The following is a 21,530-nucleotide window of genomic DNA, read 5'->3' on the forward strand; positions in this document are numbered from 1 at the left end:
GTCCACCATCCCATATAAGTTTGCTCTACTGCAGAAAGCCATGCTGCAACTGAGAGCACTGCATTTAATTTTTAATTCTTGAAAAGCACACCATGCATCTGCATTTCATCTCTGCATTTTGCTCTCTGCTTTTATGCTATAGAAAACTTTCTTCAGAAAATACTATTTGAACCTTCTGAAGAAAAGCATAGATAGTCTACTGCAAATAAAGCATAATTATTTATCAACAGCCAAAATAATAATTCTACATGCTAACTCTACAAATTTAGGGTAAAACAATATAAGAAAATTACACATTGTGAAGATTTCAAGGATACTATGAAGCTTTACTACTTTGAGTCTCATATATGTAACACCTAAACTAGAAGACATGCACAAACTTGAAGAAATTATATTAATCCTTTTTCAATTTAATTTAATGCTTCTGTCCTTTTTTTTATCATAAATTTAAAAAGTAGAAACAAAGACAATAGCCTGACAGATGCTGACCAAAGAATGGATGGGCAACAAGTCCACAAGATATGTGCTATAATAGGTCTTAAATTCCTATGAGTTTCAAAATAAAATCCTGCATTTTTCAGTCAATTTTTCAAGAAATTAAGACCAATAAAATGAGGTCAAAGGACATAAAATAAGAAGGGCAAAAAGACAACGCAGCCTGTAACATGTATGGTTAAAGCAATAGAAGTAACATTGCTAGTAGAAGTGAATGAGGGAATAATGTCTACAAGATCACCAAATACTGTAAAAATAGGAGGAAATGGACCAGCATGGAAAGTCTTAACTACATTTTAAAATTAATTTGAGCTATTTTGACTCTATTTGCCTTGAAAAAAATAATAAAGCCAGTCATAAGCACTATATTACTCTTTGAAAAGCATCATTATACTATAATTATTGTGAATTTTACAGTTTATTTGGCAATCTCTTCCATCTCAACATGAAATCTCGCTTGTAATGGATTTCCCAGCACATACACAAAACCATTATGAACTTGCACAACAGAATAGCACAGGATGGACTTTTGCTTTTAGTACCAGCTAAACTTACAAAAACTCATCAGGCATACCTAAAGTGAAATTTATACAACAGGCAAGGACCTATGAATGCAAATGGCACTGTGTAATCTAAATACTGCCCTTCCAGAGTAAGGTACAAATCACACTACCACTGTTTGCTAAGCACAACCCACATATCTAAATAATATGAACAAAAGTAATTCTTCCTGTAAATCCTACAACATACAATCCCACTTTTCTTTTTTTCTTTTTTTCCAAAAACTGGCTAGTAAAATCTCTTATCTTCAAACCAAGTGACCTGGCTCAATTCACCTTAAATTTAGAGGCAATTAAAACTGCACTGAAAATTTAACCATTAAAAGCTGTTGTATAAATAAAACCAAATTGTTGGCATAAAATGTAATTACTCAAGTCATGAGGAAAAGCCTGTATAATTAACAGATGTAATCAAACATCTACACACTTACAGACACACATTGAATATACAGTGAACTGGCAAACAAGTCACGGAATAAAGGGTAAGGAATGAAAAATTGAAAAAGCTAACAACTACATTGTACCAAAGATGGCATTTTAAAACCACTAAAGCTCTCATCCTGCAAATATATATATATATGGCTTACACTGTACAAAATTCAGCCCATGGAACTCAGTGAGATTAAACATGCACAAAGTCATTTATGCCCATGCCTTTCTGGTTCTACCAGATTTAGGGCTTAAACAAGTAAATGAGAGCCAAAGACAAACAGCTTTTCCAGTATTTTGCTCACAGTTGTAATGAATACAAAACCAACATATTAATCTAATAGAGCTTTTCTCAGTTTAAAAGTCATATAAAATATTTTGTTGAATAAGTTTTAATTATTATTTTCATCTCAAGAGAAAATCTGGAAACTTACATAGATTCCCTCCCTCGCCCCCAAAAGTAATCAAGTAAAAATGACCAAATTATTTCCTCTGTGACGGGCCCACTATATAGCTCACTAAAGTCCAAGTATAAAGGGCAAATACCACAAGAAGTTAATTTCAATTTTACATTTCAGTTCTCGATTCCAAAAAGAAATGACAGATTTAACCCAATTTGGTGTACTGCAATGCAGCACAGTCCATTTCAGGCAACACCTGTTATCACATATGTGAATGAGTGCTTCACTCACTGACCTTTTAACACAGTACACTAAACTAATTCTACTGTTACTTAATAGAAAAGGAAATGAAAACAGAATTTCCTTAACAATTTCCCATAATGATTGGAACATTAAAAAATAATACACAACATTCACAGTCATAAGAAACTTACTTTCAACTGTGGACTAAGATGCAAGCAACACACATGTTCACGTACTGATGGAGCCACATTCACAGTTACTTTGAAGGGAAACCTCCCCACAGAAGCACACTTGAAAGATAGCAGCAAGTTTAGCCATTTTGACTGTGTTATTTTCAGTACTTTTCCTGTCTATGTACTTTTGTGAACCATAAATACAGACAGCTTACCGTATGGTAGCCTCTAGGTAGAGGTGGCTTCCCCACAGGATAAGGATCAACAGTATCAATAATTGTTTGCCGCTCCCCTTTCTGGTTGATTTTCCTAAACCTTCTTCGAGATTGCCTGTGAGATGCTTGACGCTGGAAATATTCCTCATTTTCTTCCATGTAATCAACCTACAACAGATGCAAGAGAGTGTATCTTTCCCCACAAGAGAGAAAAATGTTTCTTCTTGTTTGAAACAGAAGAAATCCTATTTTCAAAAACCAGCAGCCAGCTCTGATTTTGCTGCATTTTCAGCACTAAGTGTGAAACCACTACTGAAAAAGTAGAACAACATTAGTATGAAAAGGATCACAGAATATGATCACTTTCCAAAAATGACAGAAGAAAAATTCTCCCTTCCTCACCCCTTTCTTAAGATTGCACAAATACCAACATTTCACCAATCAATACATTACAGAAAGAAAACTGGTATGTGAGAACACTTGCCTGTTTCCCTGTTGACAACTATTCAGCATCTTCCCTAACTGATCCGTGGCAAAAGCTTCGCTCTTCAAGCAGGACTGGTTTTATTATTTCAAATATTTTGAAGGCATAATAATATCCACATAATAGGATTTATGTGTTTAAAAAACCCTCTTCAAAACAACAACAGGGAGAATAAAAAATACCTATTAGGTATATCCTAGTATAAAATTAGTCTTCTCAGTTTCACTGTCTACAGAGTTTGAAAAATACTTTACTACACAACAGTATGTTGCCATGAAAATATTTGAACTACTAATTCTGGCTTTCCCAGAGGAGAATGATCTTTTTGCAGTAATTTGGCTGAAAATCAACACCTCTTCTGTGTTTACACTACTAATAGAAGCCTTACTCAAGCTATTTGAGACTAACATAAGAAAAAAATCACAGTTTCCAGCATTGACTATATAGGGGAATTCAATTAATTCCTGTTATTCAATTCCATCCCTCGGAACGAGAGATGAGGCACCTTGCAAGGTTCCTGCACATTTTTCAACAAGGAAATGTTAGACAAAATACTCCTATGAATTTGCAGCTTATCCGTGTCAGAAGTGTCACACATCAGTCAGCCAAGTGACAAAGTACAGCTTTCAGTGCACTAACTCAAATGGATGAGCACAGTCCCTGGTAAACCAGAAGAACAGGCAGTGTTTACCCCCTCTGCGGGGAGGATCTGTTTCACATCTGACACCTTCACACTCACACCCTGCTACATCTCTTGTGTGCTCAAACAACTCTGGGATAGGATTCTTTCTATTCAAAGTGCAATTATTCCTTTGAGAGCCTGAGTGAAGTGTTCAATCTTTCCAGAACTGTAGAGATTACATTTTTTGGCAAACACTTGCCTTTGACCTAACATTATGAACCAACCAAAAAAAAATTCTTGTTGTTTAGTCATCTGCTTTCCCAATACTTATCTTTAAACCACTCTTCCTTATAACTTATAAGGGAATGCATGTTAAATAGGCAGATATTCATACAGCTACAACCAGTGAAATTGAATACTTCCAGAAAACAGAACTGGGACAACAAACTGTTTCTCAAATGGTCAGGTGCAAGTTACACAAACTGGTAATAAACAAGCACAATCTTAAAGTAATACCACATTTTCCCAAGCTTCCACAGGTTTTACAGACACTGTTACATTTTAGGAAATAAATGGTTAGTGTCACAGTCTATATTTAAGCTATCTATATGGCTTAGATAATTGTCATGCCTGTATTATGAACAGATCCTTATCTCTGTGATAGAGAGAAAACAAAATAGCCCACTAATTCTGCATTTGTTCAGATAATGTGCCCTGAGGTGTCAAATAAAACTTTTAAGCCTGTGAACCCTCAGAGACAACGTTCCACCACTGGACTACAGCATATGCTGCTAACAAAATACCCTCACCTTCACCCAGGAAGGTTGACAGAATTTAAAAACATCCAAATTTATTCTTAAAAACCTGAGATGGTTGAGATTAAATTTAATTCAAACATTAATTACTTAAACTAACCTGAGCTTAATACTTTAAAGCATCTGTATTTACCAATAATAATAACAATAAAGGTGTTTTAAAAAAACAAACAAAAAACAAAACAAAACAAAAAAAAACCCACAAAAACTATCCTGCCAGAACAAGAAAACTTCTGTTTTACAAGAAATCTGAAAAAGTAAATGTAACAACAATATAAATTATGGGTATGACATATTATATTTATTAAAAGATCATATGGAAACCAGAAAATCATAAGTCTTATTGGAAGTTGTAGTGTTACCAAAGCTGGTCTGCAAAATTTGAAAGCGAGTGAATGAAAATATTCTTACCACAATCATTTCAGATGGCTCTAAAACAATGCATTCACATCCACGTCTGAAGCTGCCGGCAGAACGCTTGCCAAAACTGAAAACCAACAATATTTCAGTTAGAAAAGAAATCAGAGCTATAACAGAATTCATAAGCATATTTACATCTTAGCCAGATATTGTAAAGCAGAGAAAAAACATACATACCTGTGCACGATACAAGTTTCATGCATATATGCTTGAGACCCAAGGACACTGAGAGCTGTCTGTTTTGTATTTACATAGTTCCCTAAGAATATCTGCTAAATAAGTCTATTAACACCAAGAAAGCGTCAGTCAAGAGCTGTCTACTGAAGAGGCACAGTTGATTCTGAAGTGCACTAGAGAGTTTGATCTACTATCTTCTGCCATTACAGTATTAAGTTACCTAAGCTATCTGCATTTCTTTAACAAAAGCTAACTGGCATACCAAAGAAAGAATTAAAATGCTAATCAACTTCAATTAGCTCTTTCCTACCTAAAATTAATTAATAAAATAAGGAAGATGAGTGTATTCCCAAATTAATAGATGAGGATAAAAGGTTGTTCTGGCCTTTCATGAGACATTCTCATCATAGTGGAATAATTAAACATTATACTATTTTATTCCCTATAAGAAAAAACTGAAAGCTTTTTGTTTTGGTTTTTGGAGTGCTCTGCCCATATTAGATGTAGCTGTGCACCTGCAGGTTTCACTGCAAAGAATCCTCAAAGTGCAGATGTAAAGGTGGAGACCAGAGAACCAGTACATAATTCAGTGAAATCCAGGACCTCTACAGTTAGATCTTTAATCACACACCATCAGAGTGGAAGAAAGGCAGCCAGCTAAAGTTTGTTTCCAGGGTGTGTGATTCTTCCTCCAGGTAAGAATGTCATGTCAATGCCAGATTTTTCCCATTCCAGACTGGACAGCAGGACAGACACCAAAATGACTGCAATTTCAGGACACCTCTAAGTTTGCTGTAACCAATCCACCCTAAAATAGCTGAGAGCCAATGTAACTATTTGGCCTCTCCCTTTCTTCCACTTGGCACTGCGCAACAGACTTGGGAAACCTTCCTGTCTGAAGCCCCCAGGGCAACACTTTGAAAAACAAACCAAACTCAACAAAACTGCAACATCTGAATTTTAACCAATGCTGGCATGTGGCAACACACTGAAGCTACAGTGTTTGTGCAAGATAACTGTTTTAAACTTTATTTCCTAACTCACAAACTGCAGTTCACACACCATTCAGAACAGTGTATCTAGCCAGTTCATATCCATGCTCCTGTCCCGCCTGGCGATTAGTAGAAATGAACAATTTAACTGCTACCCCAAAGGCTAATCTCTTGACAACAGCACATTTATAGGCTCAAAAAGAAGGCAGTCAGATATTGAAAAGAAATGCCAGCTGTGCTTATTCATCAAAATAATAATCGCATTTAATGGTACATGGGACTTTTACAATAGGAAAAATTTTCCAGAATACTAGGCCTCTTGAAAGATATATTCAATAAAGAAGTCTCTGGACAAAATGCTTATTTTCCTGGAGGCAAACACATGCTTCATCCTACAGTCCAGCAACAAAACACAGGGATCTTTACAATACCATTTTGAATTTCATACCATTTCAACTGCTCTTAAAGACACCAGAAAATAAAGCCACTTACTGATTCATTAAAACATTGTACAAGTGTCAAAACTTATTTTCTTGGCCAATAGTCTGATTCATACCACAGTTTTTCCTTCGAAACAGAAAGGAGGATAAAGAAGGGAGAAAGTAAATCAACTCATTGATTGAAAAATGAAAATGCAAAAAATGGTGATCAATAAATCAACTTATTTGATATTCTAGTTGGAAGCACACAGAAATATTATCTTCCAACTCAGAAAACACATATTGCTGTATTTTTGCCAACCCATTTTTTGTAGCTTCAGAGCAAGGACTCATTTCAAGAAAAAATGCATATACACTTTTCAACTCCACCTTTCTTCCTCCTCTATTGCTGTCTGTAAGCATCAATTTTAAACTTCTGTCTGTTGCTAATCACTGCTGACACGCCAAAGTTTCAAGCTTTAGCAAACAGAGTAAAAAAAAAAGCTGTGTTTTGGATGTGCTTTTCTATTCTTGAATAACTTATTTAGATTTCACCTTTTAGCACCAGAGAACAACTAGTCAACATATTAAGATAGAAGGCATGAATTCCGTTACTATAAAGAAAATTCTCAATTTCTGCCCCCAAGTAACACACTGGTTCTCACAGCAAATAACTACACCATTCCTGGACTATTCAGAATCCTATGACAGCATGAAATTTATCAGAGCAGACAGTGCATCACATGTATATATTATCTTTGACCACAGATCACAAGGCACTTCAGGCTGTAAACAAACTCTAAACTTCCTGAAGTGCTGTAAGAAAGAAGACAAGTAAATCAAGGCACGAGAAAGTTAAATGACCTTTCAAGCGTTCCAGTTCTCAGATGGCCGCACCAGCTAAACTTCCTGACTTCCAATCTCTGCTGAAAATTCATCACCACTGAGGAAGTAGCATAATCAGTGAAAATTAGGGAACTCTCTTGTTACTGTCCACTATATCTGGGCACTTCAGAACTGTCCAACTCAGACAGTGGTAGAAATCCATCACAGCAGTGCATACCATCTCTTGCAGAACCACACTCGAACACAGGCTTTTGTTTGACAAGCAGCTCTGAGAAACAACTGTCATCTTAGGGCATTGCTAATCCTGCTGTTTCAATTCATAAGACTGACATCAAAGTCAGTAAGTTTTATCTGAATTAATTTACCAGAGCTTCCCACAGGAGCAAAAATAAAAGATGAACAAGAAAGTACTTCAGTGACAGTCTTCTCCAAAATGCCTAGCTGCTGTAACTAGCTACTCAGTAGAGGAAGCCACCAAACAAACTCAATTTAATTGCAAACATGTAATTTGAAACATTAGCCTGCAATAAGAAGAAGCAACAGGTGATACAGTCTGTTTACTGGGCTGATAAAAGAGTCCAAAATGTAAAACCTTTTATAAAATTCTTTATTATAAGAATGTGAGGCACTGGAACAGGTTGACCAGAGGAGATGTGGATGCCCCATCCCTCAAATTGTTCAAGACCAGGTTGGATGGGGCTCTTGAGCAACCTGGTCCAGGGAAAGGTCTCTCTGCCCATGGCAGGGGATTTAGAATTATCTGATCTTTCAGATAATTCTAAATTCCAACCCAAGCCATTATCTGAAATACCAGCAGAAGAACTTCATATGAAGGACCATGAGCAGGCACATAAGCTGGCTTGTGGGGTGTTAGATATTACACAGAAACAGTATCAAGCAAATAAAGCTTCAATGGAAGGGCCAATATGATTATCTTCTTAATATCAGCTCTATTTCAGTAACTTTGACTTAACAATATTCTTTATAAAATTCTGATGCCAGACTTGCCATAAAAAGTGAATTTGACTACTCAGATTTCTCACAAAATAGTCAACATAAATACTGGCTAGCTAAAGTAAAATTTAGAGAGCCTTTATTAGCAGGTTTCGATAGATCAGGGATTTGACAAATTTACTTCTTTTCCCTTACTGTAGGCTGAGATAAGCCTGTGCATACAGAGAGCATAGGCTTAAACCTCATTTTTGTTTTTAAAATGCAGTAGAGAATTTTACATTATACACACTTCACGTGTGGTTGTATCATTACATTCCATTTAAATTAAAATTGTCTTATTAAGCCTTATTAATTTCAACTCCTAAATATATTTTTTTTGCAACTATTAAGGTAATGTTACATCTGAAACAATCACAGGTTTGCAACTATTTTCTCTAAATCAGTGATGTGCCTAAGAGAATTTCACCAAAGGAAGATAAGGCAGTTTAAAGGTATCTTTGCAATTGTAGCTGACAATATGGGATGCAGAAGTTATAACAGTAATTTAGAAAGCCAGAAGGGCTGCCTGGTCAGGATATTGCTGCCTCACCTAAATTCCCCAGAGAACATTTTTACAGCAACTTTTCAAACACTTTTCTTCCCTTCTACCACACAAGCTCTGACTTGACATTCCCCAAGTATTAGGCTTCACAGATGCTCTCCTCAGTACCTGTCCTAGACATAATTTCACTTCTGGAGTCCTTTTCCATCACAGTACTTGTATTCACATAGGAGTACCAAATGCATGATGTGAATATAAACCTACTTTAATAAAAAACAACAAAAACAACTAGCCCCCCCCCCCAAAAAAAAAAACACACCCCAACCCAAACAACTACCTAAAGATATACAAAATTATTATTTACAGGAATCCACTTTATAGTGGACATCCAGGTATTTTCCCCAAGCGATTTCTCCCTAACTATACTTTTCCTCTAAACAACTGACAAAAGTCTAATTTCCCACTTGACTATTCAAAACCATTATTTCCAAATAAAGTCATTGGTATTAAAAAAATGTTTTTTCTCACTGTGTATTAAAAGCAAGTATTTTAACCCATGTCAGTAGTTTACAATTTCATTCAGATTTTAATGTATTCTTAAATTGAATTTACACTGATCAGAGATGACAGTTCCCCTATCCATAAGTGTATCTTACTACATACCTTTCTCAGCTTACAACTTGTTGTACTGAAAACATACATAGCTGGCTAAAGAACAGAGATACCAATTTTCAGGTTTCATGCATGTTAACAGGAGACAAGTTTTAAATGAAAACTAAGAGTTTTGATATTTCCCAAGTTTACATTCTCAGTTTTCATTAAAAAAAACTCTTCACTATTATGAAACTACAGCAGTTTAAATGTGCCTATGCCTAACAAACATCAAGAGAATAATTTAGGACCATGGTCTGCATTTATTCCCTTTCAAATTTAATAGATTTTGCTGTCAAATTTAATAGATTGTGTATTTTAATAAAATAAAGCAACAAAGTACTTCAATTAAATGGAAGATCTAAAGCCACAAGCAACATGCATTTTTATAAGCACTTACACATAGAGACAACAAAAAACCTGCAGGTATTGAGGTGATTTGTTCTATTCTTTCTCTTATCATCGTGACATTGGAGGACAAGGCAGTTTTCTCCAGACACGACCCATCCATCTCCCCAAGCCCCCAGACATCCTCATACTCCTCACACAGATGCTCTTTTCAAAGCTCGCAGGAGAGGCAGCAGCTACTGAAGAGGGAATGTTTCTCTATCAGCATTCAGCCCTGTCCCCTCACCCTGGGCCTCCACATTCCTGTTTTCACGTCAACCCAGCTCCCAAATGGAAAGTTATTTCTCAGCACTGGAATGTAAATGCATTCATCAAAAGTGATGCAGAATCTGAAGGAAACCTCACAGCACCAAGAAAAGGGTTTTCAGTGTTAAGCCCTTTTCTTTTTTCCTATTAAAAATCAAAGATCACTCACATAGAAAACTGAATATCACTAATGACAATTATTTTGCAAAAAGGACAGACGATATTTAGGGTTTCCTCTGCAATGTAATCAACTTTTATTTATTTTGATATTCCCTACATTACATTATCTTAAGATTTTAGTAAAATGCTCCAGAAAATACGGTCATCTCTATGGTACACATTCTTCAGCAAATAATACTGTTATAATTTTATGAATATGTAATTGCAATATTTTGAACAAAGTTGCTGGTTGAGAATAAAATCTATTTAACTGACACTTGCTCTGAATCAAAAATAATTTTCTATTTAGACAAGTTGTAATGGAAGGAAAAATACAAGTAGCAAATTTTCTTGTTTCTCAAGTTGTTAGAATTTTATAAGGTATATGTATGCAAAGAAATGAGTCCCATACAGATTCTGAGTTTTTTTTGATAAAAAATGTACAATATAATTAAAGTATAAATGCAATGTATGAATTTTGAAATATTTTATGCCAAAACTCTAGAAATCAAGATACTCAAAAACTTTCTTTGTTCTGAAGTTTTCAAGTGGGAAGTACAATGGGTTTAAGATCACCGATGTGCAGTATTTGCCAATGCAGAACATCTAAGTAAACAAGGAGATTAAACATTATCCTTCTCCCACCTTCACTGCAACCAATCTTTATCTGTTCAAGACTGTATATTAATAAATCCATAAGGACAAGGCTATGCACAGTCCAGTTCAGTTTCTCAAGCTTTTAACATATTCATGATAAAAATGGATCTTAAGTTACATAAACCCAATACTTCAAAGCACTTTTTGTGAAAATTACAGTGCTTCAATTGACATCTACATTTAGGAGAATCATAGAAAACTACCAAAATAAAATACAGAGTTATTGCATGAAGCATATTTAGAATTTAAGGTTATGTAAGCCAAAGTGACTTCATTTGCACTTAGGCAGCCCTCACCCTGAAAATGCTATTATTACCATCACCATTTATATTCAAGTGCTATCCACTTCATTTCCAATCTTCCCTCTATCATCCAATTCTTAATATCAGAGCAGAGAGGAGTCCCCATCCCATTGGATGGATCATGTGCTGCCATGTCCCACCTGCACACTCCACTTCCTCACAGCAGTGCCACGACTGAGGCGGTCATGGCAGGCACCTGCTATCAATCACTTCATCAATTATTATCTGATGATACAGAAACAAATTTGAGCACAATGTCTGGTCTCAAAAAAATCCCCAAATCAAATCTTGATGTAATAATCAGCATTCAGTTAGCAACAACATCAAAATGTTAGTTAGATTTAGTTGTAAAGACAACCAATCACACTGAATTCCTTGATGAAATATAGAGCAGTAGTAAGTGGACATCTAGGTGGGAAACAAAATGTGGACTATTTTCCATCTGTCATTTAGAGAGATAATAAGGGATTCAGTCAAGTTTCTCCTCATGCATCTTTTCCATTAAGAACCACCATATTTCATTTTGGTATGTGCAGATCAGAATGAAGAGCATCAGTCTCTCATGGTTTATTCTAGGCAAGCTAGGTTTAGCTGGGTTTCACATCAGGGTGCTCTGAAACCCAGACCAGCATCCAACTCATCCTTGCCAAGGAAAAGACAAGCCATTCCCAGGGGAACACATAAGTGCTCTGATGAAAACTAAATTTGGCATGGCCATTTTCTGACCCCTCAGAAAAAAAGGCAGAGCCTGTCATGCATGCAGAGCCACTCTAACGTGAACAGCGCTCCACTGGGGATGAGGCAAGCAGGGAAGGCAGCAGCGGGTTTCCCCATGCCTAGAGCTGCACACTGCAAGACATGAAAGAAAGAGTTTGTCAACTAAAAGACAGGGAGTCTTTATACAAAACATAGGTTGACTTCTTTGATTCTCATTTGAATTAGTGCCTGTCTTTTAGGAAAAGCAAGTAAAGATGCAAGGGAAGCCCAAGCTGCTTTTGACTTGTAATAACTATTTCTTTTAATAAAAATGTAGTGGTCATCTTCATATCAAAATAATAACTAGATTAGGTTTTATTTCTTTTAACTTATTAACTCCTACAATGTTATTCTATTTATAGTACTTTTTTTTCCAGCAGAAGCAAGTAGCCACTACAGAAATGGTTTTCAGTTGAAAAGAAAATTGAGATGCTGGCAAGTTGAAGAGGCATTTGCAGAACTGTCACTACTTGCAAATCCTGGAGACATGAGCTCACTGCATACCATGGATAAGGATGATTAGGCTTATCCAATGTCATATGATAGCTTAGATGTTTACAGTCTCAGATACAACAGCTCATGTGTCAGGGAAGGGACTCACTTGCGATATCACAGCTAAGTACACGCCACTTAATAATACCTGGGAGGAGTGTTTCACAAGAGAAAAAAGCCTCAGACATCACTGCAGCTCCCTGCTTGACTGAGAACCCAAACCACCCACTGCCTATGGGGAAAGAGGAATCATGGTGCCAAGGATAATAACCCTGCTGCTGCAGCAGGAGGGTGCAAAGAACCCAGCAAACAGAGAGAGAGAATGCTTGATGACTAACAGATCATATTAAAACTATAGAATAACCACATTTATAGTAAATTAATGCTTTAAATAATTCTTGCTAAAAATGTGTAGAAGATAAACTCCAGCTGGAAACATCAGTGAACCTCTTCAGTATTTTGAACACTTTTAGTTAGTATCCTTACAGATGACAGACTATAGTGCTTTTTCTATGTAATGCTCATAGGGATTTAATTCTTATGCAAATGCAACCCAGATCAGAGGTTGCATTAATCCGCTAATTTATAGCTGACTACTGAAAGCACTTCAAAAGAACTTCCTGAAAACACACAGTGAATAATTTGAAATTAGCTAGATTCTAGAGGTTTGCTTCCATAGAAAGTCCTCTCAGTCAACCCTGAAGCATGTAATTTGTGATCTTCACACAGTTTTTCTTTTAGAACAGACTACTGTTTTGAAAAGTGAGGTTAATTTTAAAATTTTACCTGGTTACAAGAGTGAATATGGTATCAAGTTTAGCTAGTTTAGGTAGAAAAATTAGGTAATTTTATGCAGTTTCACATTTCGTACTTTTCACTTTATCTTTCATAATGTAACATCAAAACTAAAGCATTAAGCTGAAAAATGGTTTAAAACCCCACCTGAAAAAGCACTTTTAAGAATAAGAAACTGTTTTGCAAATTTACTGTAGAAAGGGTAAATGTTCAGGGTCTTTATAGTAAGAGGTGATCCTGAATGCTTTTCAGACAAGAATACCACTTAGTGTTCCTTTACAACTCTTTTATATATACTACACTAAAGAAACATTTTGATGTCATTTTTCTGTTGAATTCAAGATCTATGTTCACTGGCTAAATATACAATTATATAAACAAACAAAAATGGAACCTACTAGTAGAGGCAACAACAAATTTAGCTTGTTGCAGCAGTTCAGCTCTGCAACCTATCTAGAACAGAAAGCTTGAAGGCAGGTACCTCATCAGCACACCTGGGAATAGATCCTTCTTTGGGAAAAATTACCCTTATTTTAGTTTTAAATTAGAAATTCTCATATCATTTTATCTCGGAAAACATTCAAAGATGAAAGGTCTTTTTGCTAACCTACTTTTTATCTTTTTTTTTTCAAATAAATAAATTAATAAATAAACGGTTTGAATAAAGACAGCTTTGCTTATGCTTCATGTTGATGACGTCTGTGTTGCCATGGAGATTGCTGTGACATCACAAGATCTACATAATGGTCTCAAAGAATGAGAAGTTGTTGGAAAACATTACTTCAGAGGCAAGACCTTGTCTAAACACAGCTTGGCTTATTAACATTCATGAAATTCATTACAACAGCAGAGTATTTTTCCAATGTCATACAAAGACTTTAGATGCTAGTTTCTAAATTAAGACTTTTTATATTGAAAAATACATAATAAGCATTTTTAAGTCCCCCTAGAGATTTTCAGGTTTTTTTAAATTATTAAAATAACTTGACATGTCATCTAGGTTTTTAAAAGTAAAATAAGATCTTATATATTGACACTTTCCACACACACTTACATGCTTAACTCATTCAATACAACTAATTCATTCGCACGGAAAGCTATACACATTACTTCAATAAAAAGTTTCCATAAATCAGTGTACAGAGCAGATGTATTCAAGTTAGATTTGTATATTTGTGAATGAGTAAACAAAGTAAACCAGTGGAGCAGTAGTGATAATTTTGTTTTAGCTATTTATACTATAATTCGAAAAAAATTATTCCTCACTTAAAATGTTATACCACATTTTATATCCCTGGATTTGCTTTTCAGAACATTTGAAAATTTTAGTATCAACTGAAAGAAAACTCTCAAACATTTTCAAATCTTCTACAATATGGAGCAACATTTTGTTAAAAAGACCATTTATGGAAGAATTACAGTAGTGGAACCATGCTAAGAATCAATACAATAATTCTAATTCCTTTCAGTTATTCTACAGTCTTCCAAATATATAAGTACACATCATTAAGCTTATCAAGATTATTGTTCAGCAAAATCAAGTTTATGAAAGTTCAGATCCTGAGAGGTTCACATGAGGCAAAGAAAAGGCAGGGTCCTCTGTCCCCTTTCTCCACCTGGATTTAACTTCTCCTTTGGTATTCTTTATGCTATTTTTGCACACAGTTCCTTTAGTTGTTATTATAGGTAAGCAATAACCAGATTACTTCAGTTCATCACACTTATAAAATTTGTCCAGTGATTCTGAGAGCACATAAAACAAACAGGGTTGACTCCAGCAAGAATCCTATAATGCACTTTTCTTAAGTAAATGAAGGGGACTGAGGTTTTGCATGTTTGTACTGCTACTCAAAACCTTAAATCAGAGGAAATCTTAAATCAGAAGGAAGAGATTACATAATAGGACACCTCACCAGCTGCAATATCTGTTGTGAAAAGGCATTAATTTTCTTCAGATAGATACCTACAATTAACAACGGAAGTAGTAATGGGTCTCACATTTAACTTTTAAATAACCATTTACTTTATTGCAGAGATAATTTTCTCCTATGAAATTTCTCAAAAAGAGTTCTCAATTTTTTTCCACATCCCCATTTGTATGCAAGCAATTTATTACTATTTCAGAAAAGAGCTTTTTAGTATTAAAATCAAAACTGAAATTTTAGAAAGAAAACATGAGTGTGAGTACTATTGAAATAAAATTTTTCACATAATTATAACGTACAGAAGAGCAGTAAAAGCAAAAGCAAAGATGAACAAGATTGCTTAGATGTTGCTCTTAATGACTTCAAATTGTGACATGCTCCATTAGAGACACTAATGCTGGGATTAGAAAGGTGTCTCTAGCCAATAAGACACAAAATAAGCTAAAAAGAAGACTCAGCAATGAAACCATACTGTTTTGAGGCCAGCTTTTACTGCAACACATTTTAGAAACCAGGCAATCACCTAAGCAGCACCAAGATTTTTCAACAATAAGAATACAATGTCATCAGGAAAAAAGTGAATGTTTCCAGTGGATTTAATATTTTTTGCACTCAAATGGGCAGGTGGGGAAGATAATAACAAAAAAAAAGCTCAAAATCCCCCCATCACTATTTCAGCATACTTTTAAAAAATTAGTCAAAAGTTTAACCCAAACTTGCTAGGATTTAAACAAATAGGATCTTAGAGTTGGCATCAGTCAGAGTCATCAAAGATTATGTTGCCTCTATCAGCTACCTTAAAAGATTTTCTCTTTTGCTTTCCTGACTTTTTGCTCAAAAAGTATGCCCCATGAATCTAGGTTGCTAAACTCTTCTGCTTATTTTTATTTTTTCCTTATGATCCTTTTCAGTTACTTTGAGCTATTAAGATACATTCATGCTTACACAGATAAAATTTGCTGCTCGTGTTACCTCAGATTTCGTTTTTCATTGATATTGGCAATATCTCACTGAAAAAATTGCATTATACTTAACCTGTAAAGTAAATGAGAAAAGAACCTAAATTGGTTCACAGGCAAAACTCTCCATAAAAGCAGTGGTCCGGATTTATAATTTTGTGTACTTTGTTTCTGTGCTCTATATCACAAGTGCCATTTTTTATTATAGTAGGTACATTTAAGTATTTTCACAGACCCTCCGTTTCAATGGAGAAGATAAACACCATTGAAGTGAACAAAGCAGAATGTAAGAAAAGCCTGATTTCTTTATTTATTTTAAATACCGACAGTGGCAGGAAGTGTCATCTCGACTCAGCTTACAATTGCCATGCATGAAACAATGAAAAACCAAACCCAAGGATCTCTTGAATCTGCAAGCTCTGCACCACCAATTAACCGTGTCTCCCCTATGGAAAGCATGTGAAATTGTTCTGAACATTCCACAAATGCCCCTGAGCACCAGCAGGTGATCCAGACCTTCTTAAGCTCATTGTCACCTCTTGTGCATTGAAAGAGACAGAAGTCTGCAGCTCTGAGTACCTACATCTAGAAACTGGTATAAGGTTTGTATTTGTGAGAGCTCCTGAAGTTTGCTTTTCTCCTACCATGAGCATTTCCATCCATGAAAGCCTCCCTCACCTTAAGAGGAATCAAAACAACTCAGTCTCACTGAAAACATATTCAGGTCATTCGACACTTTCAGCTTCATTGTTATCTTGTCATTACAAACTTGGAAGAAAGCCCGGTAGCACCAGACACACAACACTGAATTTCTATTTTTGTTTTCAAAAGATGCCAGTGTAATAGATTAAGTCCCTTAACATTTTATCAGCTCCACAAAAACAAAATTCCAGTAGCATTGAAATATGACAGGAACAACACTAGACACCAGCCAATCTCATCATTTAGGAACTGTCTCCTCTTCTATTTCCTGACACCTCAAATACTGTCATGATCAGTTTCAGACCTCAATAAACTCTTCAAATACTCAGCAGAACAGAAGATGGATAAAGAATAAATTAGCTGTAAAAATAATTTTAAGTATTCATATTCAAAGAAACCTGTACACCATTTTTTTTCCAAAATCTATGGACACTTAGAGACAAACTCTAATGACACTTAGGTGACACATGTCTAAGGACACTTTTGGGCGACATGTAGCCTGTGCTGTGAATCACAAATTTTGCTGAAATAGCAGGTGACATCACAAGGCCCATCAATTTATGGCTCAGCTAATTCAATTACAGCCAGAGCTGACTGTGTCTGAAATGATGAAGTCAGACTCACTTGAAACCCTCCCTACATGCAGCCAGCCCTCAGGGAGCCGGGCTCAGCCACAGCCCCATAGCAGCTCCAGCACCTCATAAGGAATCCTGCAATGACACACCAGTGAGTGCTGGATTCCATGGTAGCACTGAGCATGATACCAACAGGACAGTAGCAAATTCAAGGTAGATGGCCAGATCAGGCACTCCCAGTAAAATGGCACCTCTTGTAAGCAAGATTTTATTTTCTCTAGGAATTTGAGTCTCAATAAGTAATTAATCACAGTCACGCGTGCTGCGATAAATCTAATTTTCTGCTTGCAGGTAACAGTAAGTTACTCCATCCAAAAGGACAAATGCAGACAGTACAAAGCAATTAGTGTTTATTTCTCAATGTCTATTTAAAATTCATTGTGAGTAATTCATGATAGCTACACAGTCATAAATGGACTGACATCACTACTACTTCCAGCTTCCTCCTTCAGCTAATGATTTCAGTCTTTCCTAGATCAAACCCTAAGATCACACTCCACGCCTCAGTTTCAATTGATGGGACTGAACTGCTGAACCAAGGCATTCCAACCAGACACAGGACAAGGCAGCAGAGGGGTCAGCCCACAACAATACCACACCCTATGCCTTCCCACCAGCCCTTAGAATCATGAGCATGGCTCCAGAGCACCACCAGCTTGAAACAGACATACCAACTCAACAAACAGGTCACAGGAAAATCCAGCAGCATTTCTATCTCTAATATTGTATTCAAGACAGAATTCCAAGGACAAACTAAATCCAAAGCATACACTTCCAAGTAACTTCTTAGACAGACTTAAACAGATGTTCTCTGAAACTATAACCTAGGAAGTTATTTTTCTCTACCAATGTCCAGCGTATGGTCTTGAGGTTTCCATCACAATGCTGCAAATCCTTAGCCATAAGCAACTCAGAACCTGGAAAAATCTAAATAAGCTCCTGATCAACTCCCTCTGTTATGAACAAAACAGCCTGGCTGAGACACTTGGCTCGAACTAAGTACTGACATTGAAATGTTAATTAGCTAATTGCTCCTGGGAATCACCCACCGCCCCACCCTCACTATCATTCTAGGACTGGGATGAAAAATAGGGAGACCAGTGGAATCATGGGAGGGGTTTTGGGGATGAAAACACCCCTAAATGAAAGGCTGGGCACAGTGGAGGGGGCTGGATGGGTGTGCTGGTTGGGGGAAAGGGAACCACATCTCTAGTCTGTGTATGACCTGTCACCATAACCTGCAGAGTACCAGACTGGACTGGGCTCTGGGAAGCAGGAGCAAAGGGAGAGACGCTTCCTGGTGTTACCAGGAGGGAAGGAGAGGGATGGCTGCTGCTGGCTCTGCCCATCCCCTCACCCTGCAGCTACCAGTGTGCCAGGAAAGGAAAGGAGAGAGGATGGCCTGCTGGGACTTCAGATACAGACTGCACACCTCTTCACCTCCAGCTACCAGTGTGCCACTACAACAGCAGGGGCAAGCTCTGTGCCGAGCCCTCTGCCGAGCTGATCTTTTTAATAAAGAGCTAAACATTAATAAAGGCATAGACCCTGCTCATTTCACCTCTGCAGCTTAAACATCAAAACTAGCAGCTCCCAAAGGTACAGTTCTGAGCCTCCCACAAGTCCATTGTTCTAAAACTCTGTTTCCTGCTTAGGGGGAAAAAAATCCCTTTTTTAGGGATTAAATATAAATTTAATATTAAATCATGGTTTAAACATTTTGTGTATACTGATCACACACAGTTAAAATCCCAGTTTCATTCTGTTATCTCATAGGTGTCAGCCAGTAATAGCCATTATTAATAAACTAAGTTGCAAATATATGAGTCATACTGAGAGAAGGATTTTATCATTGTGATTAAAGCTATCAGCATAATTTTACTGACTCAAAAGATCAAAGGCAATTCTGTATTCAGAATATAAATACACCATCAGTTAGATATATGTAAACCATACAAAACAGCATGATTCAGACAGCACAAAAATTAGGAAGTATGTTTCAGATACATAAAGCTCTGTAAATGCATGTAGATAGCCAAGGGCTCTGCTCCAGCACCATTACACTCACAATCATTACCTGTCAAAATAAAAAATTCTGCCAAAATCCCTAACAAATTTTATCCTGAAATGCTACTCTCATAAGTTAATGAGGATACACTTGGATGAGGACAAAACATTTCTACATAAACTGAGTTTTGCTATTGCTTTACACACATTCAAAAGAAATCCATAATTTGTTCAATGACTCTCCAGTATGATTAGATATTCCATTCAATTTTTAAAGTTGTTTTAGTATGGGAAAGACCAGAGGGCTAAACCATCAATATTTAAACACATATATCCTTTTAATTTTGAAAATAGTGAAAACCAGATGTTCTCTCACCTTCAAAACTTAAATCTTTTAATTAGAGGAAAAAGCTTAAATAATTGCTCCTGTATGTAAAATCTGTGAACTTGCCAAAGGGAAAGCAGCTCTCCACCACCATATGAGGCAGCGAGGGGAGAACTGGCTGGATGTAGCAGCAGTGAAAGAAAAGAGGCACAGCAAGGAAGCAGCAGATGAGCAAGCAGTGAAAACCAAGGGTAAAGGCCGTTTTGTGGGTGTCAAGTCAGCACAGTGGGATGTCTGAGCACAGCACACACTCCCAGATGGGCTGGGAAGCATTCTAGGAGCAAAGCAGAAATCCCCAAGCACCAGAGCCAACAGACTGGAAACTGCCCAGTAATTCTGTATTTTGCTGCTGCTAAGAGATAGCTGCATCCTCTGGTCATGGAGGCCAAGAGCAGGCACGGGGTGAGCACTGGGAGATCCAGGAGACCTTTTGGTACTGCAGCTCCCATTTACATAACATGAAGAACCTGGCGGAGCCTACGCTAGAAGCAAAGCTCTGGTACAAAACCACATGGGAAGTCCAAGCAAATGACCAAACATGGTGAGAGCATGCAGCAGGCCAAGGCAAGCTGGAGGCCATTCCAAAAGACATTTTGAGGAACTGTCACATAGCTGCTGTCAGTGGCCATGTGAAAACACAGGAAAGCCACAACAGCCCTCAGAGAATTGCATTTTATGCTAATTTATTTTCTGGAGTTCATACATAAACCTCATTCTACCATGTGAACTGCTTCATGAACAGATGCTCAGGGGAAATGGAGAGGGGACTGAGTGTTAATTTGTGCTAGTTTGATGGTCATGGTGGGAGGAAAGAATTAAGGAATGGTTAGTTTAACATAATATATGCCTGATACGTTAAAGTAAATGAAGATTTTGCAAATATTAATAGAATAAATGGGGGGGAAAGGGGTAGAAGGGAAGAGAGATGATCGTCCTCATATTAAACTGTCAATTTCACTGTTGTAATTCATAGAAATTAAACAGGAGAACAAGATAAAGCTTTACCTTATGCCACCAAATAAATGGCAGCTTTAATTGTTCAGAGCACAATTCCTTAAAACCGTGGACTGTATATTTTCCCAAAATAATAAATTAAAGACCAAAAAATCCAGCCTTATCTTATGAACACTATTTGCTAGCTGATGGCTTGGAATTTGAACAAATACAAGCTAAACTGTATTACAACAGGGAAATAAAATTAAACTCATGCTATTAAAAAAAAAAAAATAGACACAGTTTAGATATTAAAAGTTTCCAAAGCTAAGTACTAAATTTAGGACTTCATGTATTCCAATATCCCATCTTGAACAACTTATTTTTTAAATTTGGAATTAAAGACTTGTCCAGTAGTTAATTACAAGTGATTTTACAAGTCATCCAGTGCATTATGAATGTTATCAAAAAATGGCAGCTTTGATACTCATTTCAAACTATTTCAACAGGTAGCTATTTGCCCATATCTCATACACTACAAAGCTGGTTCATTTTGGACTGCTGTACTATATTTTATTTACGTGGGCTTTAGTAGTATTGCTGCTGTTACTGTCCATTTTTTTATCTCAATGCTGCTTCCAGTAAATTGTTCTTATCCCAGCTCATAAATTTTTTATTGATTGATTTATTTAGTAAAAAATCTATGCCTTTGTCTCCCACCAGAGAGGGAAG

The 21,530-nt window shown here is 36.5% G+C and overlaps 1 protein-coding gene across 7 annotated transcripts in view; it reads right to left on the reverse strand.

Moving 5' to 3' along the window:
- The window catches only part of RAPGEF2 (Rap guanine nucleotide exchange factor 2), a 183,625-nt gene that overhangs the window by 83,709 nt on the left and 78,386 nt on the right, over positions 1-21,530 (reverse strand). For all 7 annotated transcript variants that reach the window (XR_012055660.1, XM_030271433.4, XM_012573430.5 and 4 more), the window contains exons 5-6: positions 4,849-4,924; positions 2,517-2,684 (exon numbers count right to left, since the gene is read on the reverse strand). Coding sequence is in view for 6 of the 7 variants with exons in the window: in XM_030271433.4 (XP_030127293.4) it covers positions 2,517-2,684; positions 4,849-4,924 (244 nt within the window). In the remaining variant the exon portion in view is untranslated. The remainder of the gene's footprint in view (positions 1-2,516; positions 2,685-4,848; positions 4,925-21,530) is intronic.

This window comes from Taeniopygia guttata, chromosome 4, assembly GCF_048771995.1.
Source record: "Taeniopygia guttata chromosome 4, bTaeGut7.mat, whole genome shotgun sequence".
Lineage (NCBI taxonomy): Eukaryota > Metazoa > Chordata > Aves > Passeriformes > Estrildidae > Taeniopygia > Taeniopygia guttata.